The 27,362-nt window shown below is 34.0% G+C and overlaps 3 protein-coding genes across 4 annotated transcripts in view; 2 read left to right on the top strand and 1 right to left on the bottom strand.

The window, feature by feature from the left end:
- The window catches only part of LOC144643604 (E3 ubiquitin-protein ligase TRIM45-like), a 53,070-nt gene that overhangs the window by 13,454 nt on the left and 12,254 nt on the right, over window positions 1–27,362 (top strand). The window contains exon 2 of one of the 2 annotated variants that reach the window (XR_013568940.1): window positions 8,163–8,262. The exons of the other annotated variant lie outside the window; for it this stretch is intronic. The gene's annotated coding sequence lies outside the window, so the exon portion shown is untranslated. Of the gene's footprint in view, window positions 1–8,162; window positions 8,263–27,362 lie in introns of those variants that run through there. 2 annotated transcript variants of the gene reach the window in all.
- The window catches only part of LOC144642223 (polycystin-2-like protein 2), a 37,344-nt gene that overhangs the window by 6,720 nt on the left and 3,262 nt on the right, over window positions 1–27,362 (bottom strand). The window lies entirely within an intron of this gene.
- On the top strand, window positions 5,697–8,203 carry LOC144643606 (E3 ubiquitin-protein ligase TRIM45-like). The gene has a single exon (XM_078502909.1). The coding sequence runs from the start codon at window positions 5,714–5,716 to the stop codon at window positions 8,069–8,071; it is 2,358 nt and encodes a 785-aa protein (XP_078359035.1). The 5' UTR covers window positions 5,697–5,713; the 3' UTR covers window positions 8,072–8,203.

Raw genomic sequence — 27,362 nt, 5'->3', positions numbered from 1 at the left:
TAATCTATTTCGTGGCGTTGCCAGAAGGTGTTAATGCACTGAATCCTTTTTTTTTAGAAATATTTTATCTATTCACTCTAGTTCAGCAAAAATTACAGTATTTTTGGGAGCCAATTTACATTGTTTTCCCCCACTTGAAATTTATACAAAAGCATGTGAAACATTCAGGGGTAAATGGGTTAAAACATTGAGCTAGCCCTGAGAACTTCAACGCATTTGTAACCGTATTGCAGCTTTGTTTCAAGGTCTTAGACTCGATCCACCGCGCGCAAACGCTCAAACTATGGAAAAGGTCATTGCAACTGAATCAAACTGAGGGGTCACGCAGAATTTGCGAGAATAATCGAACATGATTATAGCAACTTGCGAGAGGAAAAGAAAGCAGATGAATGAGAAATTTGGACTTTTGAACCACAAAGTTCGGTATATTTCCAATACTAGTGCTTTTTCTGTTGATGTGATTCGTTTTTAACGTAATGGTGAGATTTGCCGGCTTATTTTCTCTAGGCTTGTTGCCCGAATTCTGAGCATTTTGCCCGAAAAATTTCGGCACTGGGGGGCTGCAGCCCCCCTCGCCCCCCCGCCTCGTACGCCTATGGCTGCCTCAGGCCCGTAGCCTGGTTTTTGCCCAGGCAGGTCCGTTTTCTTTTGAAACGGACCAAACATTTTTAGACTGAACTTTTGTTTAGTAATTTTTTCTCTTTATTCACTTTACCAGTGCGTACGAAATGCTATCAGGGGCGTTACAAAGCCAGCTTTTTAAAGAGCTGTAGACCTGGTCAACTGGCAGGGGGTATGCTTCCATGGGAAATTTTTTTTCAGATAAAGACCCTTGAAAAGGCCTTCTTTTTTTACTTTTTAGTGATTTTTCTTGTATTTTGACATCACATTAAGTCAAAGATTTCACAACAGAGGATTGCAATAATTTTCACTCATTCCTTCATTAACGAGCTTGTCTTTAACGTTACATATCATTAACGTGTTTGCGTTGGTCCGTAGTTTTACTTGCCAGATGAACCTTCATCTCATCGCGAAAGGGTAGAGATATGTGATCCGTTACTAGTGAATATTGCTTTTCATTTTATCTTGAAAAAAGCTCCAGTCTGAACTGTTTTATTATGCATCTTAAAAGTAGGACTTAAAAATATGATGCTGAAAAAATATTATGCCCTAGTGTACCAGCCTATAGGCTGGCTACGCCATTACCACCGTTACGTATCAGAGGTTATAAAGTGTCTCCGGGGTGTAAGTGAGATCAACAGCCTACTTTCGCGTCCAGGTGCACATATCATAATGGATGCATAGAACAGCAAGGTTAGACAAGCGACTTTCCACATCGATGCTCGCATTTAGTTGACACAATATGCAGATGTTGATGGCTTTAAAAATGAGACTTTTGCATGCTAGAATTATATTTTAAGAACAAGTCTCTGTTAGAACGAAGCAAAGTGAAAAATTAAAGATTTTGATCCACCTTCATATTTTTCACGCAGTTAGATATTTAGGGGGGTTGCAATCTTTTTGTTGTCAAAACAACACCCTTCGTTTGTTGGTGTCTCCAAACCTAATTTCACTCAAAACATGCTCTGAAATGTCAAAAATGCAAACAGCTGTTTCTCTAGTCCATTAAAACACTTCTGCCCCGGCAAGACTCGGATCAAATATAAAGTCATCATTCTAGTTTATATTGATGTATCGTGCGTTTTCTTACATAATATTTACAACGACTAATCAGCCAATTAACTAAGTGCGTTTTCGGCCATTTTGGTTTTTGGGTAAAACATATCAGACGTTTCTTTGAATTTCTCCAAAAGTGCACCGGTTCCAGACCAGAAGCTAAGCAGTCAGTTTACACATATCCTAGTTCCTAAAACTGTAAAGATCTCTGCGGGGCGGGCTCTTTCATATTTTAGAGAATTTTATGAACGAACTTCAAAAATCAGGTTTTGCATATTTTGGCGATATTGTTTTGTCTCCTCGCCAACAAAAACACTTGCAACAATGAAACTGCCCTCAGTCGTAAAGAATCTTATCTGCTGAGTCCTTTTCTAATCAAAACAATCGTACTTATCTGCTGAGTCCTTTTCTAATCAAAACAATCGTACTTAGCCTTTTCCTTCTTAACTTTTCTTCGCCATTTTGTTTCGCCCGTATAGCCTTTCCCCCGCCCCCACTAACTGCCCCTGCCACGGTCTCCGAGGATGAGATGATTACGGAAATAGAGGAAAGTTTTCCTTCACGATACTTTTTTGTCTTCATTGACCTGCTGCGCCTCTGGCACCAGTAGTTTTGCTCTTTCTACCTTAACTAGTACATTGTACTTTTATTGCATTTTCAGCCCTCTTACAGAAGCTGAAGATAAGCTCTTTCTATTCTTCTCGGTTGTTCGAACTATTGCTCGGAAGTCGTATAACGACTTTGTCTTTTTGTTACGAAACGTTTTTCGGTAAAAAGGTAGATTTTAAAACAACCGATCTTCTGTTATCGTAAAGCTAGTGTATAGGTGTTTTACACCTGCTATTAGAACAAAGCCTTCGAATAAGTAATGAGCTCCAGGTTTTAACGGCGTGAAAAGTAATATCCTTAGAATTTTCTATATTTGTATAGCTTACATAAGTCAAACTGAGTTGTCGAGATGCTATTGGTTACAACTCGTTTATGACAATTGTCCGTTTTGTAATAACTTTGAGTTCTGCCTGTAAGCGAGTGAGTCAAGATCGCCATTAAACACCATGTTCCTTGATGATGTTCTGGTCCACTTGATATAAAAGATCCCGGAAGGTGGCAGGGCACTTCCCGCTCAGCCATAGAGCTAAATCCCCGAAAAAGCCCCTGCTACATTTTTTAGAAGAATTTTGCGAGTATCTTAACAGGATTGAAAGCACTCTCTTTTCATCATAGGACACGTTTTCAATATTATTCATAAAACAAAAGTAAAGATTAAGGTGTTAGTGTTAATATGTAACCATTCCGTAGTGGTCACGGCACTGCGACTCCTAAATTGCGAGTTTAAACAACTACGACGGCTCGATGCCGAGGACAATAAAAATAAAAATAGCAAAGGTATAGTATCTAAGTTACATAATGTGGGACGATTAAATGCAGAGGGCCACACAACGTTAGGCAGACTATGGCACAATTCTTTGCCGGATCTCACTGTTTGGGGATGCATGTACTAGAACTCACTCGAGGTGTATAAAACAGTAATTTTAAATGCACGGCTAGTACGACGACACTTTGTATTGGACAATTTAATTGGATTTGACCGATATTTCGACTAATCAACTAGTCTTCTAAAGGGCCTGAGCTGAAGAAGACTAGTTGACTAGTCGAAATATCGGCCAAATCCAATTAAATTATCCAATACAAAGTGTCGTCGTACTAGCCGTGCATTTAAAATTACTAATTTACATAAGTGAGAAGAAGAACAGGGAAGCGTGGAAAGCCCTAGTATTTCGATTTTGTCACGGTGACTTTTACACGATGATCACTGCCTTGACTCATATATATCGTTTCAACTGAATCCAGGCTCTCTTCTTATAGAGAGTAAAATACTGAGATGTTTTAATTGGTATTATCATATGACCCGTACGGACCCGCGCGCAATTTCCTTGGAAAACCATATGAAAAAAAGTCCCGTATGAGGGCCGTACGCCTCGCTCTAGCAGGGCCGGAAAAACACGTACGGCCCTACTAGAAAAGCGTACGGCCCCGCTACTGCCGCGAGATGCCGGAATTGGAACCAGTCGATTCTACAGCTTTGAATTCAGATAAACGATAGTTAAGATTTTTTAAAAAGCAAAGAATGTCCAACATGTTTAATTTATTAAAACTTTACTATCTAGAAAGCGCTGTAGTTTGACGGCATGTTTAAATTAAACTTGGCAAATGAGGAAGAAATATTCCTGACAACAACAATAAAATCGAAATAAAAGCCGTCAAAAAACAACATAATCGGACAAAGACCTGAAAAACGTATCCTGGTTTGAAGTCATGATAAACGTTGAAGAAAAATGTAAATGCGAAGTAAACTCAAATTTTTCTTTCTGCTGCGTAATCACAACAAACAAAATGCGAGTACATGTTTACTACTAACCTGCCGAGTGATTATGACACAGTTTCCCGCTTGTTTTCACGAAGCATTTTAAGCACAATTTGGACATCAACTGTAATGCAGAGCTCAACATTGTCGAGGAACTAACGAATTCAAGGACTTAGCAGCAACATCAGACGTTCATAAATCCTACGATCCGTGGTAAACAAAACAAATTGAAGCCGAAGGGAAACGAAGCGAAGCAAAATCCTGAACTGCCAGTACAATCCCTTTCCAAGTCTTTACGTAGTTTCATAGATTAAGATCTAATGCTGTTTTAACATCCAAAATCCTTCTTGGTGGAAAATTGATTAATCTTCTCGTTCAAACCAATTGTGAATTTCGGCTCAGAAGAAACGTCGCTAAGTTGTGGCAGGATAAATTCAGTCTTCGCTGAGAGACGAGCACGACTAGCCGAAACGTTGTGCAAATTCTTTGTTGTAGTCCTTCATAAACGTTTCCTTTGAAATTTCTACTAACTGCAATCATGTACGAGGAATTTAGTCGGATTTAAATCTTCTTGGAATGGAGCTAAAACTAGAAGATTTGGTTGACAACTTAACAGAAGTTCAAAAACTTTGTACGCACATCGCAGTTCAAATGCACTTGACAGGCTTCCCAAACAAATTACGAGCTACCATTGGCTTTTCAAAATGCGCGCGAAACGGGCCGCCGCGTCTGTATACACCACTTTCATAATGGCGGCCAATTTATTTATTCTTTTATATGTATGTTAATTAGCCCTACTAGCCTCGTCAGCATGTGAAAAATTCAAAAGAATTTTTACTCTAAAACGAGGCCAGTAGGGCTAATAAACATACATATAAAAGAATAAATAAATTGGCCGCCATTATGAAAGTGGTGTATCTGTATCTGTATCTGGTGTATCTGTATCCACGAAAGAAAAACAAACAAAAAAAAATCAGTGGTCATATGATAAAATGCTTATTGACTGAGTTAGGTCGGGCCGGACGGGAAAATATTTGGCTCTCGGTCAGGACGCACGGACCTCGCTGCGCTCGGTCCGTACGTCCTGACCTCGAGCCAAATATTTTCCCGTCCGGCCCTCCCACTCAGTCAATAAGTACATAATCTGTCACGCATGAACCCGTCTAGATTTCCTACACCCCTTGCTTCAGGAGTGGCGCCCTGAAGACATATTGTAGACGGGAATTGCCTGAAAGGTAGATGCCGCACTAGATGTAGCCTGCGTAGCTGGCAGGATTTGCGACCAAGCGCGGATACTTTTTTTTATGAGGAACGGCAGAGATGAGCTACGAAGCCGCTCACGCTTCGCCTGCGATTTTTTTTCGCGCCGCGCTAATCCCGCTAGCTACGCAGGCTACACTAGATGGGATGTAGTTTCGGCAGACATCGAGCAGGATTTGTCATTGGATTCCTTGGGGGTGGATATATCTGATTGAAAGAGTGTGTTTGCAGTTTGGCGCCTTGACGCCTTGTTTTAAATTCAAGGAGGGAATAACCAGAGAACTTGTACTTATTGCGGACCTATCTTTTTAATCCGAAAAGGTAAACGTCCGGCTTTTCTGAGAAAGACTGGAAACCTAAACGGTGTATTTTTGGCAAGAGTTCAACAGAGCCACCACCTTCTGCTCAGCCATGGATGTTCAACAACTATTTAGAAATCTCAGGAAAGAGGCTGAATGTCCACTGTGCTTGGAAACAGTCAACGAACCCAAGACTCTGCCATGTTTGCACTCATTCTGTCTGCTCTGTCTCGACAAACATGCAGATTATGCAAGAAGACAGCTACAAACAACAATCAAATGTCCGGTTTGTCTGACTTGCTTCCAAATTCCTGAAGGAGACACGTTTGATGGCCTTCCCACATCTTTTCATCTCAATCGGTTGGTGGATCTCCTTGCTCTGAGAGATGGCAGCACAGAGGCCCAGAGATGTAGCAGTTGTGATGAAAACAACACCGCAACTTGCTACTGTTTTGTGTGCCAGAACTTTCTTTGTACAGCTTGTTTTGAAGCCCATCAACGCCTGAAGGCCACAAGAGGTCACCGAAATATCTTGGTCGAGAATTTGCAAGCGCAAGATGTTGAGGAATTGATACGCAGACCCGTCATTTGTTCACAGCAATACCACGAAGATCAAGCACTTGAATATTATTGTGAAGAATGTAAAGTTTGTATTTGCCACAAGTGCAGTGTGGTGAGTCATAATCGACACACCATTGTCGAAATGCAGAAAGCCGCAGACGAACAAAAGATGCAAATTACCGATGCTCTAGAGAAAGTCAAAGCAGAAGTTGTTATTTATGAAAACTTAATGAAGAAGGAAACCGAGTCAATGGCCAAAAACAAAGCGGAAATATCTGACGCTGAACGGAAGATGGCCGAAACTGTGGATGAGTGCATTCGAATTCTAACAGAGCACAAATTGGCTATGAATACCAAGTTTAATAAAATCAGTCAAGCACAACTGAAAGCTCACGCAACGCAAATGGAAACCTTTCAGTTCGCTGTTACTCAGTTGAAAAGTTCCGTTGAACACGGCGAGAGGATGTTAGAAAGAAACATTAATGCTGAAATTTTACAAACGAAACAAGTTATCATTGGACGCTGCGAGGAACTTTTGAGCGCAAAGAAACCTGGAATTTATAAACCACCACATGTACATTATGTGGTAGAAAATAAAGCGGATATTTGCGATCGAGTTGTTGTAAGTAACACTGATCCTTCACTGTCGCTAGTCGAAGGACAATGTGAGAAAGAGATAGAAGAAAAGACGGAAACCAGTTTTACGATTGTAACCAGAGATTCAGATGGAATTCAGTGTTATCACGGAGATGATCACATAAAAGTTAACATTCAAACTCCAACAGGAGATGCTCTGAAAATAGAAATTGAAGACAGCAAGGATGGCAAGTACACAGTGACATACACACCAGAGTGTGTTGGACAATACAGAGTGGGGATTGAAGTTAATGGACAGCCGCTGACTGGTAGTCCCTGGAGTGTTCAAGTAGTCCCACATCAATATCAATTTTTGTTTAAATTTGGTTCCAGTGGCAAGGGACCAGGACAGTTCAGTTGTCCTTTAGATATTGCTGTGAGTGAAAAAACTGGAACCATTGCTGTGACAGACAGTGATAATTTGAGAATTCAATTGTTTAGCTCTGATGGGAAATTTCTGAAAGAGATCAAACAAGAGAATTGTTCAGTGGCCTTCACAAAGTCTAGTGAAATCCTTACCATTGTTCCAGAACGTTGTGGTGCAGCTGCTAGTGCTTCTGATGGTGGCGGGCAACGTGATGACTATCACTATCACCATGATGATGCTGATGTGAAAAAGGATCATGGTCATAATGTAAGAGGTGAAGACCACTACAGTGATGGCGACGAAGATGATGCTATTTGTGCTGTTGTTGATCAACTTTTTCAAAGTGATGTTTTGCACAAGATTTCTTTGTTCACTGAAAGTGGTCAGTTTATCAAATACATCAACAATGAACATGTAAAGAAACCTTGTTACGTATCTGTTGCAAGTGATGATTGCATAGTCACATGTGACTGGCCAAACAATAAGATCATTGCCATCTCCACTGACGAGAAACAGTTGCTTCAGTCCTTCAGTATTCCAGACTGTGATAAGTCAATTTTTTGGGCTGTTTATCACCAGGACACATTCTTTGTTTCTTATACCAGGGCTAATTGCGTCAAGGTTTTTAACAAGGAAGGAATGTTCCTTTATAATATTGGTAGTAAGGGTTCTGATGTCGGACAGTTGAAATTTCCTACTGGACTCGCTATTGACAAGTTCAATCATCTGATTGTGTGTGATTCTGGGAACGACAGACTTCAAGTTTTCACACTGGATGGAAAGTTTTTAACCAAAATAGAACAACATTTTTGCAAGAAAAACTGTCTTCTTTCTGTCGCCGTGACCAATAATGGACACATGCTTGTAGTTAATGGAGACGAAAACTGTGTTTATGTTTTCCAGTAAAAAAAAAGTACGAAGTAAGCAAAACGTTTCTGTTCAGTCCTAATCCAACACTTTACTGCCTGGGTTAAAATCGCAACGGGAAACTACTGAGGAATGAATTCGATATCATCGCCAATATCTCCGCCTGGTTAGAATCGCGGTGTAGCGAGGAAAAAACGCTCAATAGCCTCACTAACAAGCCTATCAAAGTCAACAGAAACCTAGAGCGAGCAATTGTTTAAGCATGACCTTAGTGGCTTGAATAACATAGAATATCGGTCGAACTGATTTATCGTCGACTTTGTTGAATACTTTTCGGCCTCAGTGCCGCCACTGAATGCCGCGTGTGCTCCGTGAACCCACAATCGATTAACAGTGGGTGCCAGTGTAGCCAATCAGATTGCACAGTCGGTCACTGGGTAATGACTGGGTTATGCTAAAAGAGCGATTTTCACTTGAGTGTCGAAAGTGATTCTACGCTTTGTGAATGGTTTAAAAAAACTCCCGCCACTTTGTCAACTAATCAGAAGAAAAACCAAAACCAATCGTAACTCACCCGCGCACGTTTTCTCCCGCTACACGTATTTGCTTCGAGTTTTGTTTGGTGCACTGGATTGTTTGCGTCTTTTGTGATTGGTCAGAGTGATTATTTTTATGACACTCAATCGAAAATCGCTCTAACGTATAGAGGTAATTAGTTTGAATCAATTTGTTCAAGTGTCACATGTCGGTTACCACTTTCTTAAAAAATGTAAGAAATAACCGTATTTGGTGGATTGTTAATTATACTGTATAAACATGTAAATGAGCGCAGTAGTAATGTACTACACTCTGAGGCAAATTTGCCTTAGAGATGTAGTACATCACTACTTCCAGTGCTGGATACAAAATATGGGACAAAAATGGATTCAAATATTGGAATCAAATATTAGAACCAAAACTGAAATTCAAACCCTTCAAAACTAAGCCTGAAAAACCAACCCTAAAACAACCCTTGGTTCAAATAAAAAAATCTTCTTATACTCTTTTTCAAAATTTTGGATACAGTGCTTTTAAACAAGCCGAGTTTTTATGCTGTTGTTATTATCATGGTAAATCTCTTGTACTGAATATCTGTTGTGAATTATCTTCTAAAACGATTATGATTTTTGTTATTTTTGAATTCATTTTTTCTTTTTCAAGGTTGGATAATACACTGTTTAAATCATTGTAAATGTTACATATGTATTTACTTGTTTCATTTTCTTCATTTAATAATTTTGTTAATGGCTTGCAATGTCCATCTTGTTTTAGTTTTTTTTCTAAATATACTAAAGTGTCTAGATTTTCATATACCCAATCTCCGAGTTTTGATAATTCTTTTAATGTTACGATATACTTCAGTGTGTTTATTGCGTCATCAGACATATTTTTGAATGTATCTGCTTTGAAACATATTTTCTTTAAATTTTCCATGTTTATTTTCATGTTGGTCATTTATCTATATATATAGTGTATGTTTTTATTTTTATGCGTTTTTTCATGAATCTCTTATACTCTTTTTTTAAAAATCTTGCATCTTAGTGCGTTTAAAACAAACCTCGTTGACATAATGAAAATCAAAACCTAAGATTATAACCTAGGATAAACAGATGAGTTTGTCTTTAATATCCATAAGGATATGTTTCTATACAGCTATCCGATATGTGTTTTATTGCGCGCTTGTCATATCCAAAGGTGTATACCTTTTCTTCATATTTGTTTACAATTTGTTTATTCTGTCTAGTTATTTTATTTTCATTTACTAATGTGAGTTCTTTGATTTCGTTCTTTACAATTTTAATCATATTTGCGTGATTCAGTATCTGGGAATTTTCATGGTTTAACCTGAAACCTTTAATAACACATTTCTGTTTATTATTTCCATATGTGAAACTGTAATTCTTTGGACCTCCAGAAACGAATGTATTATTTATAGCTTCACCCCCTAACTCATCTGTTAAATCGCCTAGCATATCGCCTGTTTCTATTGTCTTACCATTCTGGGATTCAATATACACAATACTATCTGTATCAAAATATAATACCTGTTTATCCAAATAGTCAAGTTTTTCATACAACATTAACCGTGCACTGCTAGTCGTAAAACATGCTACATATATATTCGTATTATAGCTGTTATCAACAAACTGATCTTTGTAAGTGTAGCTCATTTGCACCATTTCTTCATTTATGAAATTCATGTTTAAATTATCTATTGTGTCATCTAGAACTACTTGGTAAAATTCATTTATATCAGTTACGTATTTGCACTGATTCATGTTATTTCGTTGACCAAATTTCCCCCAAAGTGAGTTTAAACACATTTTTGCAATGGCTCGTAAACCTGAATTTTCATTTAATTCACCTAAATCAATATCTAAATTCTTTTTGACTTTATTTCTGAAATTCATCTCGTCATTGTTATTTTTAAAATTATATTTTGTTGATTCAAGTTTTAACTTCATGAATTTTTTTATATAACCTTTGAATAGATCATCGGATGACTTCTCAAAATGCCAAACCTCATATATTTTTATAATTTTATAGCCTTTTTTAATGGCTTTATTGACTTCATCGGTTGTCCATGTGCCTATAAATGATCGTTCATTTTCACTATGTTGGCATCTTTCTTTTTGTTTTGATTTAGCACATGATATACACAGAGGGAACATGAGTTTTTCAGCCTTTTCACATTTTATTTTATAAGGCAAAACAGGGTGGTATAATTCCCGTGGAGGCAAAATTTCGCATTTTATTAAACCATACCATTTTGTGTCGTATTTATCAGGTGTTATTATTTTTATAGGATGACCTATGGGATATTTTTTGTAAAACTGAACCGTAGGATATAGGGAACAAAAATCAATATATTTTCCACATTCATCTTCTTTGAATTTGTATAAGAGCTTGGAAGCATTAGTCCTTCCTCCAAAGAAAGAATCTCTAGGATTTAGTGGGGTAACCACTTCTCTATTCCAATCATTTTTATAATATTTTTGAAAACTTTTGTCATTTTTTAACTTGCATTCCCACATTTCAATAAGATTGTAACCAGCAGTTGTTATTTTATTATTTTTTTCTTGTGTTTTATTATACAAAGTACCCATATCACTTTGATTCTTGTTATTGATAACATCAGCCTTGTAGCAATCTGGGCATCCATGCCAGAAGCAACCTTGGAATTCAAAAACACTATTTGTAGATGCACAAAAACCATCTACTTTTAATTTGTTATTGTTACATTTGATGACTTTTTCACCTCCTTCCAAGGCATGTTGAATTTTAATTTTATTTTTCTTACTTATGTAATCAAGCCATGCAATACTGACTACACTATGGTTTTCTATTTGAACAACGTTATCGACTACAGCTATGGTATTTTTTGGCATATAATTCCCTCTATAGATAGCCATACAAACACCGGCTATTGTGATGTATTTTAGTGGATCAATATTTTCTTCATTTATAAAATCTTGTCTAAATTTTAGCATGCATCGCCTCAGTATATCAACATCCGAACGACAGTATTCAACTATCTCTTTTTTGAAATCGAAAACATAATTTTCATTAACACGATCGTCATACCATTGTAAAAATTTCTGTCTATCTTCTGTTTTCATTTGATTATAGCCATAATGTTTTTTGGAAGGCATCTCTCCTATATACTTTTGATTACAAACTTTGTTGAAATAATGTGGAAAATATCCTTTTTTCAACTCGTTTAAACCAAACGTTTTAGGAAACGATGATAACGATTGTTGAATGAAATTTAAGCTGTCGATTATTTTGATTCTTAATTGTGAAATTTCCATCATCATAATTTTTGCACCATTGTAAATACAATAAGGTTTGAAACCATTATCTATACACCATTTTAGTATAAAATGACTGTCATACCCTTTGCTATTATGAGCCAAAAGTGTATATCCTTTATATTTTTCATTGACGATTTTATTACAAAAACTATTAATATCATTGAAGATTAATTCATTACCATCGAAATCATGACAGATAGCTAAATTGACTTCGTGTATTCCAGTGTTTTGGGTACATTCGAAATCAAAAAATAAATATTTTTCATTATACGTTTTACATGAGTAGCAATAATCTTTTTTGAGAATGTTTTTATTTAATCGGCATGGTTTTTTGCTATTTTTGATGCAATTTCCACCCATAACTTTTATCTTTTTCATGAAACATTCATGTTTGCTTTCACAATATTTATTACAATTATTACACATTTTGAAACCGCATTTATGTAGTTTAATATATGGTTTTAGTATGATTTGATTGCATTTTAAACATTTTGCTACACTGCTACATACTGAATCATCACTATCTTTTTTCGATCGGTTACTAGTATGGTTTTTGAAGCAAGTATTACCATGAAAAACACGATTGCATTGATTACATGTAACGTCTTTACCATTACATTTATTTCCATCTGGAAAATATTTGAAACAAGATAGACATTTTTGGGGGCATTTGTGTTTATCACGTCTCGTATAAGCTTTTTTACAAGAATGGCAGTAATATGCTACATCTAAAAAAGCTGTCATTGATTTTATGACATCGAAATGATTCCGTGTTTTGTATAAATAAATTTTGTCTGTTTTACCATTATTGGATGTATATATGATTTCATTGAACTGCTCAGAATCGATAATGTTAATCTCAATATCTAAATGTGATGCAAAGCTATTTACATCTTCTAAAGAATTTCCATAATCATTAATTTCAACATTAGCATTATTATGAAGTTCTTTGGCTTGAATTTGTTGTAGTTTTCGACTTTTATTGAATCCATCTTTCAACTGAGTTGTGGTGTAATTCTCAGGGTGTAAATTAGCATAAGCTGTTACAATGGCTCTTGCTAAGCATAATGTATCATTATTTTTTATCGTAATAATACATTGTTTTCTATTCACTGTTTGTTTTGATAAATATAACCGCCCTTTTCCTGCAGGTATTTTAACAGATTGAATAATTATTTTGCAATTTTCTAAATCTATTTCTTTATACTCCAACGTATTGATTATATCTGAAAGTTGATTTAACTTGAAATCAGAAACTTTTAACAATTTTGTTGAGATAGGATGATCTAATTCATCATTTGAAATTACCAATCTGAATCTATCATTACCTTTTAACTGCCTTTTCTTTATTGTCATTACAACCATTTTTTCAAATACACTGAAAACATCATTTTTATCACCAATGAAATTTTTGCGTACATTTATTTTAAATTCGTTAGTGAAAGCATTGAATTTTTTATTAACCGTATTCCCAATTTCAGTTATTTTGAATAGAGGTTGGTCATTGGATGTTGAATCAAAAATGCTGTCATCGAAATTAAATTCATTTGAGACATTAGTTCTAGGTGTTGGAATTGGTTTTATTTTCTTTGTCCTTGGCATTGGTATAGGCTTGTAATCATCCCTAAATTCAGAAGGTGGTTGAATGATATTTTCCTCATAATCCTGCACCCTCTGTTTTACACTCTTACGAGGAGTTGGGATTGGTGGCCTAGGTTTGTAAACTCTTGGTTGGTTTGCTTTTAGTGATAATACTAGTTTTATGAGTTCAGTTTTAGATAATTTTTCTAGATCTAATTCATTCATATTAATATATGAGATATTTTTTTCCATTTTAATTTTAATATGTGCTAAATCTTTAAGTAGACGTTTGAAAAAAATATTTTCTATTTTCTACTTAAGGATTTAGCACATATTAAAATTAAAATGGAAAAAATAGCTGATGTAATAATAACTATTAATAATGAAAATTTTCAAATTCATCCTATATATGATTTATATTGCGCAAGTAGAAATGGTAAAATTGCTCATATATTTAAAAGAGATATTAGTTGTGGTAGTAAGGGGCATACTGGTTATATGTCATGTTGTGTTCGAAAATATGGCCAATCAAGTCAAAAGTCTTATCAAGTGCATCGATTTGTTTGGGAAGCTTTCAACGGTATTATCCCCGATGGTAAAGTCATTGATCATATAAATGGTGTCAAATCTGATAACCGTTTATGCAATCTACAACTATTGACACATCAAGAGAATTGTAAAAAATTAGCAAAAGATCGTGATTATAAATTTGTAAAAGACAATCATAAAAACAAAAAATGTGTTAAAGCTATTAATTGCATTACAAATGAAGTTTCATATTTTAATAGTATGTATGCTACTCAATTATATCTTGGTATCAACGCTGGTGTCATAAAAATGGTCTGCGAAGGGTTAAACTGTTGTAAAACCGGTTATTCTAAAGATAATATTCAGTATAAATTTGAATATGTTAAAAAAGAAGATATACCTGATAACAAAAATATAATAAAATCACCAAATATTATGCCAAAAAAAAGAACACTAAAAACAAGCAATAAAAAACAGTAAAAAATATATTGTGCGTTTAAATGGATAACCAGTAATAAAATATTATTGGTTGTTCAAAACAACGATGGCAGTATAATGACTGCGTAACGACTTTTTAGTCTTATACAATATAAGTTACATAAACTTGTCTTTATATCACGCATGAAAAACGTATAAACAGATAATTATTTTCTTTATAATATATAATAATGGATTTGCTAAATGAAATTACAATTCCAAATGAAATTCAAACTCATATTGATAGTCGAGATGAAAAACCAAAAAGAATTACAACCGATTATCTAAAATCACCTAAAATGACTTTTATTGAAGAAGGTGAACAGATAATGTTAGATGGAGTTAAAATATTTCTACATCCGTTATTTCCGGAATTCGGTTGTACTTATAGCGGTGGAGTTGTTGATACCGAATCTGGAAAAGAGGCTGAAACTATTTTTATTAATGATGTTAAAAATGTAATTTTAAAACTTCAAGATTCAATTGTATATTACATACTGACAAAATTTATTTTTGAATCTTTTTATAATTCATATATCAATATTGAAAGACATTTTGGTATAATATTACCAAATCCTGAATTTAAAAATTATGGTTTTAATGTTAATAATTCTAAAATCGTTGATATCAAATCTAAAAAAGAGGTTGAAACTATTGATATTGATGGTATTAAATGCGTATTTTTAAAGTATGATGATTGGTATATTTATAAAGTTTATTTATGTTTTGTTGTTCAATGTTTTGATGATAGATTTTATGTATTGTAATGATCTTTTCCATGTTTTTAAAGTGTATACCTGAATACCAGAAACGACGACGGGGAAGGCCTCGTAAGGATCAACAAAATACATAATTATTCAGTTTACGGTTTTAGCCATAAGTTATAAATGATTAATGAGTACAATGTTTTTAATGACGTGATTTCTATTGACCAATCATATTTCAACAAATTTTACTCAAAAAGTTTACTCAAAAGTTTACACAAAAGTTTATTCTGAAATTTACTGCCAAAACAGCTGTTCCGTGAAGTTATGTGTGTTATATATATAATGCTTTGTAATTCTGAAATCCACTATGATTTAAAAATTTTAAAAGAACCTATATGCCCTTTCTGTGATCAACTATTGATAAAAGGTATCAAGGATGCTGAGCAATGCTGTAGTAAGCAGGATATGTCAAATCAAAACGGTATAAATGTTTGTATTAATTGCGGTTTGGTTCATGGTTCTATTTATTACAATGAGTATTTTGATTTTTATGAAAATAGGCATAGAATACGGCGAGAATCGGTATATCATCGTAAATACCACATTGAGAATGTTTTAAACGATTTATGTATTAAAAATGGAGTTCAATTGTCTCATAATCAGCGCGATAAGATTTACAAAGTGTTTCATGAGATCGATACTATTCTTCCATCTATAAATAAAAGAAGAAAGAGGATGATCTCAACGAAATATATTATAAGACAGCTGTTTAAAATGCTCGATATCCCATACAATTTTATCTGTATTACTAAATCGAGAAAAACGCTTGAATTTTATAATCGATATTGGGCAAATATTTTAGCATTAAAATCGTCCCAGATCGCACGGATTATTCAGTAAATTTATCATCATATTTGAGTAGATACCGATCGATTATTGGACCGGTATCGCATATGTAGTCGTCAGTAGTTTTCATCATTAAAAAGATATTGGATAGTTCATATTCCCCCGTTCTTAACATGAATTTTATTGTATTAAGCAAATGCTGATAGCTTTGATAAGCAAAAATTCCATTTTGAATTTTTAAATCGAGATTCTGATGCTGAAGCCAGCCTTGTATCAATAAAGCTCCCGTGCTGATTGCAATCAGGCTGATACCACCAGTTGAAATTGAAGATACTATGCCTCCTGAAGCGAATAAAATAGCCAGCGAATTGCCTATTAATTTCAGCCTTCTAAAGCTTTTTGTAGCTTTTTTATAACACCAACACTTTTTATGATAAACTTTGTAGTATTCTTTCAATTCTTGAATTTGCGATTGATTTAACTTGTCACTAATATGGTTCCATTCGAATATATTTTTGCGTTGTTTTGTCATATATTATTGATTAGACAATGTTTTCTTTCTATTTTTAAATCTGTTGTATAATTTTCTGATATTTTTAATCAACCGTTCAATAGTTTTCAGCATCTCATGTATTAAATCTGCAGTTTTCATATAATAGTGAGTTAGATAATTTATTCGAAGAATACAGCCTTTGTTTTATCTAAAAATTGGATTTTATGATACTCTCTACCATTTATCGGATATGCAGTTTTACTAAAAGCGATTCTTTGTACATAGTAATCTGAACTGATTTTAATGCTAGATGTATTGATATTAAACCCAGAAAATGTTTGATCAATACTCATAACATTATCGCAAACAGCGATTCTAAATTGATCCTGTATCTTTGTATACCAGAGATTCATATATTTACCTATATAACCATCTCTAATTTGCTCTGTATATGAATCTAGATCATAATCGAGGAATAGCTTATTATGCTCCACTTTAACCCACGGAAAACTAAAGCTATCACCATCGATAAATTCAATTTTAATCCTTTTATTATCACTGGGCTTATAGTCATATTTAAATGCCATATATATAGTCCAGTCATTGGATTCAGTGATATTTTCATTTAAATTAATTTCAAAATCATTCATAAACCCCATATTTGGATTAAAATCTTCTAACATTTTGGTGGTATTAAATACGAGATTACCAATTAATCCAGAAACAACAGCTCCGTTGCTATCTGACATTATGAATTTAGAGGCATCCGTTAGATCGAAATAGTACTCAAATATTTCACTATAAAAACTCTTGGACTGTAATAATTTAATCTGATTTTCAAGAGTTGTTTTGAGAATATTGATTTGACTTACCAACTGTTTATAATTAACAGCTTGATCATCAGTAGTACCTTCTGCAATACCATGAATGGCCTGTGTTTTCATATCAATTGATGCATTGAAAGCTATTCTATCATTTTCAACATAATATAGCTGATCGTATATACTGGGTTCAACATTACTTTCATAATTCTTAATCCCATATATTATAATATAAGTTTGCAGTTTTGGTACATACGAGTGTCCTGACTTCATTTTTAAAACGATATCGACATAGAGATAGTTGTTGTTATGTTGTTGATACTTATGAACTTGAGCTATTGTTCGACTATAACCGTTATAAACTCGTGTAGTTACTTTATTAACAGTATCAATCAATGACACAACACTGATATCAACACTATTCTCATCTATTTCAACTGGAAAATAGAGTTCAAATGCCATGGTATAATAATTAATTGGTATAGGGTACATGTTGATACCTAATCTGCTTGAGTAGTAATTTTTCGAACTATCGAGAAGTAATTTTGTATCTATTACCTTTTTATTGATTTGATGAACAGGATTTGGATGATGAATTAAATCTCCAAGCTCGATATCATTCTCTTCACTAAGTTGATTATCACTGTCAATCATTATATTATTGAAAACGTTTCCTTTATCAATAGAGGTAATATGTGAACTGTCAACATACAATTTATTTACACCATCGGTTCCATATATTGGTTTGCTTAGATTTGTTATGCGATTATCGTTCATATCGAGATTTGCCTGCATCATGTTACTACCGTGAATATCAAGCTTGCTTAGAATTTTTTGAGTCAAAACGCGTCCTACGACCTTCTTTAAAAAAGTGTTTTCAACGTACGATTTGTCTGCTTTGTTTTGAAGGCTTTGAGCTAAGACACCTCCTGATTTCTTCGTTAAATATGTATTATCAGCGTACGATTTGTCAGCCTTAGTAGCAAGTTTGGTATCAATTTCAGTCCTTACTTTGTTATCCTCAGCACTAACATAGCCTACGTTTGGTACAGATCGATCGTTATATAAACTTGGATAATACACTTCGGTATTTTGCAATGAAAGGCCGGCACAATCAAACACTGTTTCATTTCTGTTCTTTTTAAGGAAGAATTGGTTAAGATATCGTTTATTTACGGCCGTCTCGAGATCCCTTGAATAATTTTCAATTGAATCATCGATCGCAACGTCATCAGGCGTTTTTAGCCCTATTACTCTCTTTTTGTTCAAATTGAAATTACCTTCAGGCGTAACATCAAAGCCGACTCCTGGGTCACCCTTTTCACCTCGAGGGCCTTTAATTGGTGTAATATTAGTGTTATTTGATTGTAATAAACCGTTTGAGTAACTCATATTATATCAATCAGTTATATTATATTATATTTTTTCATTGAAATTCTTAGTTACGAATTTTCGTGGCTTATCAATATATAAAAAGCTAAATGGGTCTGCAGTTGCTTTGAGATAGTCGTTTTTACTGATTCCAAGTTCTCTGCAAATCATTCCTTGTTCATTATTAGATGGGAATTCGAAAATACAGTGATGAGTACAATTTAATCTGATTGTTTTATCGGTATTATAATAGCTTTGAGATAAATAAATGCAACTGCAATTTTTATTTCTTGAATTTGTAAAATAGTTGCGTATTTCGCTATCATTTTTTGATCCCGTATTGAGATAATCGTCAAAGATGACTAGTTTTTGGCCTTCATCTGATATTTTATCAAGCGGTATTATTTTATCATTACTTGCTTCAATAACAGAATAACCAGCCTCTTGACTAATGGGTTCAAAGGTATTGAAAAGATGTTGATATTTCGATTGCTGAAGATTTTTCCCATAAAGATATATTTTATCATAAAACAAAAGCCGGTATATCATATCAAGTAAAAGGTTGGTTTTACCCCCACCCGAGGGAGAATAAATCAACATTCTGAAACATTGATTTGGCATGAAATCGTATAGTTGTCTAAAGTTTGAGGCCATATCGTCTTTAGTGTCATAATTCGGTATTCTCATTATATTATATGGGTATATTATTTTCAGTTCAACATGGTGTTCAACACGGTGTACATCAAGGTGTTAAACGCTATGTTAAATGTTGATTTTTATATTCAATTTTCATTTTTTATGTAACGTAATAATATAAAATAAAATGAGTTTACTTAGATGGAAAGAGCTTGCAAAGAGTAAATCTGATTTGGGCGATAAAATCAATTATGTTAAAAATGCAATCACACAAAATAATATCGGTCAGCAGACAAGCCAAGAGTCATTTTCGAGGGTATTCAAACCAGTGACAAGTAAATTAGATGATGTAATTAAAAGTAATTTGCAGATAGCAAAAGTACCTAAAAATCGTGTCAAAAAGGGGATGAGAGGTGAAATGGAAGCTCCAGATTACTATCCTGAAGTTGATCCTTTTGAGGATATGGACGTAGATAATTTATTTGATGAGCCTGTAATGCCACAAAATGAAAAACAGATTGTACCGAAACCACCAACATATGAAGAATCTTTAAAAGATCTTTTAGAAGGAAATAAGGAGATTTATGTTGATCCCCAATATTTTCCTGAATATGAAGATGAATTACCTCCTGAATACGATGAGGATGAAATTGATTATGCTTTAGATGCTGATGATGAAGTAAGTGAAATACTAGAAGACGTTGGTATCGACGATTATGATGTAGTGCAAATGAAATTAGATCAGCCTGAAATGACACCAAAGAAAACCAAGAACTATCTTAATAAGATTTTAGAGAAAGCCAAATATAAACGGAGACAATTGAAAGGTTTCAAGGCGAATGTTACTAAAGAATATAATAGGGGTAATATATCTGAAGCGGAAAGACAGATTAAAAATAAGAGAATAAGCAATGCAAGAGTTGCATTAAATGACTACATAAATCATTACGAAAGTAAAGCCAAAACGATAAAAGGTTCTGGTATTCGAAAAAATCAGAAAGGTGGAAATGTTATATTTTTTAACGATGTAAAACAGCTTCTCAAAAAATTGGAATTGATCATCGGTGAAACAATGGCTGGAAATACGTCAGTTGAAATGCGGAATACGGGAGTTAATATATTGGACACATTATTGAAAATGTCGACAATCAATAGACCGCAATATAATAAATTGTATAATCAGTACTTTAAAGTCTAATTTATGTAACTGTATTATATATATGGATCGCGAGTTAGTATTATCATCATATAGTGTTAAAAATCAAGGGAATAACACTCCTCAAAATTTTACAACTAAATTCAACAGGCCTATAACATTGGATAGCAATTACCAATATATGATAGGTCTCAATCGTATTATTAACATGTCATTTACATGGTTTAATGTAAATCCCTCATATGGTAATCAGCTGATTAAATATAGTTCTGATAATGGGAATAAATTTGAAGACATAACTTTCCCTGCAGGTGTTTGGAATTATTCTGAATTTGATGAATATATTAAAGAGATTACTAAGACGGGAGATGATGATAACCCTATATATCCCATCTCTATTGATTTTGATTCAACAACATTCCGAGTCACAATCACTTTATCTCAAAATTATCAACTTGATTTGACGCATAGCAATTTCAACGACCTTATAGGGTTTGATAAAAAGGTATTAAAGGATGCGGTTAATATTGGTCCAAGAGTACCAAATCTAAGCCAAGATACCGATATATTAAATGTACATTGCGATCTAGTCAATACTTCTTTAGTCGATGGCGAAGAGTCGGATATCATTTATACTTTTTCGACCAGCGTACTACAGCCGAGTTATTCGTTTACAATCGAGCCTCGTAGGGTCACATTTAATCCGGTTAATAAGCAACAGATAAGTAGCATTCGAATATACATCACAGATGGGAAGAGACGGTTAATTAACCTGAATGGAGCGGATACGTCTTTTTCATTAATTTTGAAAAGGATAGAATAATATAACATAATAGTATATAATGAAACCATATGAATTCAAGAGGTTTTACCATCCAAAATTTGGTAAATTTGTATATAAGCACAAAGGGTCAGGGATTATCGTTGATAACATTTTCAAACCGATGAAGAGTGTTATGTCGTCTGTTGTTAAAAAAATTGTCAAGCCCTTAGGTAAGAAGGCAATAAAATCAGGTATTTCTCATGCAGGTGATAAACTGGGTAAAAGGGCATCAGAAAAAGCCGGAGACCTTATAATGGAAAGGCTAAGGAATATGAGGAAGGGAAATGCTGGGCAAAAGTCACTATCCCCAATCTTACAGAAAGTAAATGCCTCACCTGTCAGACACCAACAGAAAAATGAAAGTACTGATATGATCATTAATAGATTAATATCAGGATCAGGTGTAAAAAGAAGGCGTTGAGTAAAATGAATAAAATGATTAAAAAAATTGGTACATAATTGCAAAATTATGTAACATAATAATATATGTCTTTTAGAACAAGCGAATACTTACAGAGATATGAGTTGGTTCGATTTCAACTCGATGATGTAATTCGAGTCCCAGCTAACGGTCAGCACCAACTTAAAAACGGCTATAAGTTCACGATTAACGATAGAAGTTCATTCTACGATTGGTATAATGCGTATTTCGAGGTGCAATTTCAGGTGCAAATGTTAGCTGATGGAGCAACCACGGGGGCGAATCGTATCACAGTTATTAATGGAGCACATTCATTGATTGCCCACATGATGATTAAATCAGCAGGAAAAATCGTTTATGATACCGATAATCTCCATAAAGTTACTTTCGTTAAGAACCTCCTCGAATATAGTGACGATTTTAGTCGCTCAGTAGCAAAAAATAGTCTTTGGTATCTAGATACCGACCATAGGATAGCAAATGCTAATCAGAATGCAGGGTTTGAGGCTAGGCGACTTTTGACGACAGGTCTCAATGATGTCAATGTTGTTATACCTCTAAATCGTTACAGTTTCTTTGAAGAGCTGGAAGGTCGAATGTTACTCCCAATGCAACTCCAATTCAATATACAGTTACAGAATGACGCCGAATTACTTAAAAAGGCCGATGATGTAGCTGATGGACGAGTGGTCCTTAATAGATTCCTTCTATGGGTCCCAAAATTGACTCCAAAGGACAGCCTATATGATAAGTTTGTTAGTTCCTTCTTGGTAAAGAACACTTGGACGTATATGCGCGAAATGTATGAGGTTTCCGCACCAACGAATAGCAGTGGATTCTTCCAGATCTCATCCAGTATTGATAATGTTAAGGCTATCTTTGTATATCTACAACGAGCTAAATCAAACAATGCAGATGAAAATCCCTATGAATTTGATACCTTCAATATCAATCTTGACCGTGGGAATGGTAGTTATTTGACAACATGCCGATTGGAATACGGCAACGGAGTGTTTTATCCTGAGACCGAATATGATAGTGAGTCCAAAGTTAGGATCTTCAATGATTTGATGTCTTATGGTATGAGAAAGAATGATTACAACAGCGGTACACAACTCAACTTGGCAAATTACAACTCTCTCTATCCTATTATCTTTTTTGATTTATCATATCAAGCAGAGCGAGTAACTAGAGACCCAAAGCAGTTGATCTTCAGATATAAACTAAACGCTAATAGTGCGGGAGATAGTCCTTTCAACGTCCATGCCATCGTTCTTTATGATGAGACAATCGTCATTGACAAGGTGGGGAATGAGCTGGTTATTGTATAAATCAATCAATTGAATATTATGTATAAACCATTCTATTTTGTATACGTTTTATAAACAAGAAATTATATAACATATAATATATATACAAGTAATGACAACTTATCACTCTCATAAAGTGAATCTGTCAGAAGGACAGCGAAGGAAGCTTTTGACTGCTTATAGAAATAAAAGTGAGATCACTATTCGCTTAAGCAATTCAGATATGACTGGCAATGACAGTTTAATGCTAACTCAACGACAAATCAATAAATTGAATAAGGCTAAGAAGTTAGGTGTTGGATCTGATTTAAACATCTCGAAGACACAAATTCGAAAGGTCATTAGGGTCGGTCATGGGGCACCGCGAATTGGTTTTCCAATGATTGGAATAAGTGCTCCGAAAACGAAAACAAGATCAAGAAGGTCAACAACTAACAAATCAACAACTGATAACACTTCAAAGAAGGATGGGGGAAATATAAGACTACCAAGTAAGAAAGATGTATTAGCTTACACACCGCCACCATTTATTGGTTCTTGGGATGAATATGATAAATTTCTTAGAACAGGTGGATTGGTGCTTCCAAAAAAAAAGATCTTAAAACCGAAAAGAAAGTAAGAAAGCCAACATTCCATAAGAATATACCAATGAGTAATTTTGATTTAATAAACTGGTGTTTATATTTGAATATACCGATAAAAAATGTACTAATGAGAGATGAGACTGTGCCACATAATCACAAATTAGGAATATTCATTTACAATCTCCAACCGTCATATCTGAGTGGTAGTCATTGGGTTGCAACTTATGTAAAAGATAAGGTAATCAATTATTTTGATAGTTTTGGTATGCCTCCATTTCAAAAAATAGTCGATCACGCAAAAAAGAAGAATTTAACATTGCTACATCAAAACAATCAGATACAGAATATAAATACAACCACATGCGGATACTTCTGTTTATACTTTTTGAATGAGATGAACCATGGGAATACGTATTCTAATTTGTTGGAAGTGTTTGACATATATGACACAATGAAGAATGAGAAATTCATTCAACATTATTTCAGAAATATATAACTTATATATATAATGGTTAAATCGTATTGTGTACGTGAAAAAATAAAAACTAATTCAGTTCCTAATTCTGAAAAATATATGAGAACAAAAAACAATCGTTTAATACTCAAATCGAAATGCGTTTCTTGTGGTATTACTAAAACCCGTTTTGTTAGTGAGAAAAAAGGGCGTGGAGTAGGTGAAACGATTAACAAAAAGGTCGGCGAAAAGATTCCAGGGTTTCAACAGGCTCAAGACTTAGCATCGGCTATCATGGCAGTTACCGGAGGTGATAAAGATCTATTTAAAAAATATTGGCGCGGTGACTTTGCTAAAGGTATATTTAATAAAAAAAGCGGAATTCAGACATCTAATTTTTGGAAGCCTGCTGGTGCATATACAAATGAAAAATTTAATCCATCATGTAATTACACAGAATATAAAAACGGCAAATGGGTTAATCATTATTGTGATTAATATCTAACATATAATATATATGTGCCTGTCATACTGCGTTTCATGTAATAAAAAAACAAATTCAATCAATACTAAAAAAGTAAAAGCAAAGAATGGCCGACTTATGGAAAAATCAATTTGCTCAATCTGTAAAAACAAAAAGAGTAAATTCATCAAAGGTGAAGGTATCGATATCCATAAAGCTATTTTAAAAGTAGCACCAAAAAAGGGTTTTGTAATGCCTGGTCATCGTTATACAGGTCCTGGTAATCCTTTAGAGAAACAGGTAAAGTGGGATCAAAAAACAGGTAAAATACTGGAGATATATGAAAAACCAACAGGAAAAACGGACGCCGTGAGCATGCAACATGACGTGGATTACTCAGTATGTGCAAACAAACCATCAAAAAATCAGGTTAAATGCAAAAACGAAGCTGATAAAAAGATGGTAAAAGCCCTTGATGCTATCCCATGGAAAGACAGACAATGGGGTCATGCTATTGCAAGGAACACTATTGCTACCAAGGCTAAAGTAGGTATGGGTGTAAAACAAAAGAAGACAAAAAACGGAAAACGGCGTTGAGTAAAAATGATTGGTCTCAACAATTAGCCGATGAGTTACATAAACCAATCAGACGAAAATTTAAAACTAGAAGAGTAATATCAAATGGAATTGACGACATATGGTCTGCTGATTTAGTTTTTATGGATAAACTTTCAAAATGGAATAAAGGTTATAAATATCTATTGACTATAATTGACGTATTCAGTAAATTCGCTTGGGCTATACAATTGAAAGATAAGAAAGGTACATCAATAACTAACGCATTCAACAATATTGTCATTAATGACAAACGTAAACCTGAATTTCTCTGGGTCGATCAGGGATCTGAATTTTATAACAAAACATTCAAGGAATGGCTAAAGCAAAATGATATTAACATGTATTCCACTTTTAATGAAGGTAAAGCTGTTGTTATTGAGAGATTTAATAGAACTTTGAAAAATAAAATGTACAAACAGTTTACTATTCAAGGTAACACACAGTATCTTGAAATGCTACCCATACTGGTAAAAGAATACAATAATACAAAACACAGTTCAATAAAGATGACACCAACAGAAGCTTCAAAGGAAAAGAATCAAGGAATTGTATATCTTAACCTATACGGTGATATGGAGCCATTATCAGCAAAACCCAAATTTAAGGTTGGTGATAAGGTCCGAATATCTAAATATAAACGAAAGGTGTTCGATAAGGGTTATACACCGAATTGGAGTGAAGAAATGTTCGTAATTACTAAGATCCAACATACTAATCCCATTACATACAAATTGAAAGATCTCAATAATGAAGACATACAAGGAAGCTTTTATGAACCTGAACTGTTAAAAGCAAAACAGGATGTATTCAGAATTGATAAAGTGATCCGTAGAGATTATAAGAAGAAACAAGCTTTAGTTAAGTGGAAAGGATACAGTGATGACTTCAACAGTTGGATTCCAATCAAGGATTTGAAAGATATATAAACAATTTTTAATTTTATTTATGGAGTATATGTTAAGAGTGCCTTAAAATCAATTATCAAGTATTACACATGCAAATAAAAATATTAAGTATAATATTTTTATAAATCAGTATTTGATTACAAAAAATATTTTAGGACATACATTCATTTTAAAAAAACATTGAATTTATCAACAACTAATTTTTCATCTAATTGATTTTCATTATAAAAAAAGGTATCAATATTTATAATACTACAGCCGTTATCAAAAAGCATTTCGACAATATCTAAATTAAACAAATTTGATATTACGTAATTAGTATCTTTATAATTATCAAAATATGCTTCAATATAATCGGCCCATGGGTTAGCCCCGCCATCCATAACAATTACACTGTTTGGCTGATTAAATACCATGTGCTTGAAATTAAATTCATCTTCTAAGATTTTAGCAATTATTTTAATATCATTCGATCTATTATTTTTATCCGAGGTTAAACCGATTATAAATCTTTTATTATTCATATATATATTACAAAGAGATTTTATTTTTATATGTGTTTTTTCCTTAAACGCACTATTAATGATATAAGAAATTAATATATTGTGTCATTAATATATAACAATTGATGTTTTGGAATGATAATATTGTTAATGGCCGATACCAGAGATGGTTTACCAAAGAAGACAAAATGAAAGCTATAAGGCGCACAAAAGCCCGTTATATGCGAAATACACGATGGTTTTGTGAGCAATGTAAAAAAGAGTACAGTCTGGGTAGCAAGTGGACCCATATAAGACAATCCCATTCGAAAGCACTATAAAAAAAGTTTGAAAAAGAGTATAAGAAGTTTTTCTTATTTTGAACCTAGGGTTGAGTTAGGGTTGGTTTTTCAGGCTTGGTTTTACAGGCTTTTTTTTTCTAGGGTTTGAATTTCAGTTTTGATTTTCCATGGCTTGAATTTCAGTTTTGATTCCAATATTTGATTCCAATATTTGAATCCATTTTTGTCCCCATATTTGTTCCAGTCGGCGGGCAGTAGTGATGTACTACATCTCTAAGGCAAATTTGCCTCAGAGTGTAGTACATTACTACTGAGCGCATTCGATTACTTTTTTTTAGGATCAGGCCGTCCTTGATTTGTTATATTAGTATTAGTTTTCATGGTCTGCAGTTCCAACGTGGAAGAAACAGCGCAGTTTATGAACAAACAGTAAACTTTAACTCACGAGCAGTTACAGTCTGTAAAGAGACGCTATTAATTTCTTGAACTTCTTACATA

This window comes from Oculina patagonica, chromosome 2 (assembly GCF_052425735.1).
Source record: "Oculina patagonica isolate OP01 chromosome 2, crgOcupat, whole genome shotgun sequence".
Classification (NCBI taxonomy): Eukaryota; Metazoa; Cnidaria; class Anthozoa; order Scleractinia; family Oculinidae; genus Oculina; species Oculina patagonica.
This window is presented reverse-complemented; position numbering and strand designations above follow the sequence as displayed.

What these genes read in the sequence shown, in the direction of transcription:
- LOC144643606 (XM_078502909.1), top strand. Translation starts at nt 5,714, where the DNA reads ATGGATGTTCAACAACTATTTAGAAATCTCAGGAAAGAGGCTGAATGT.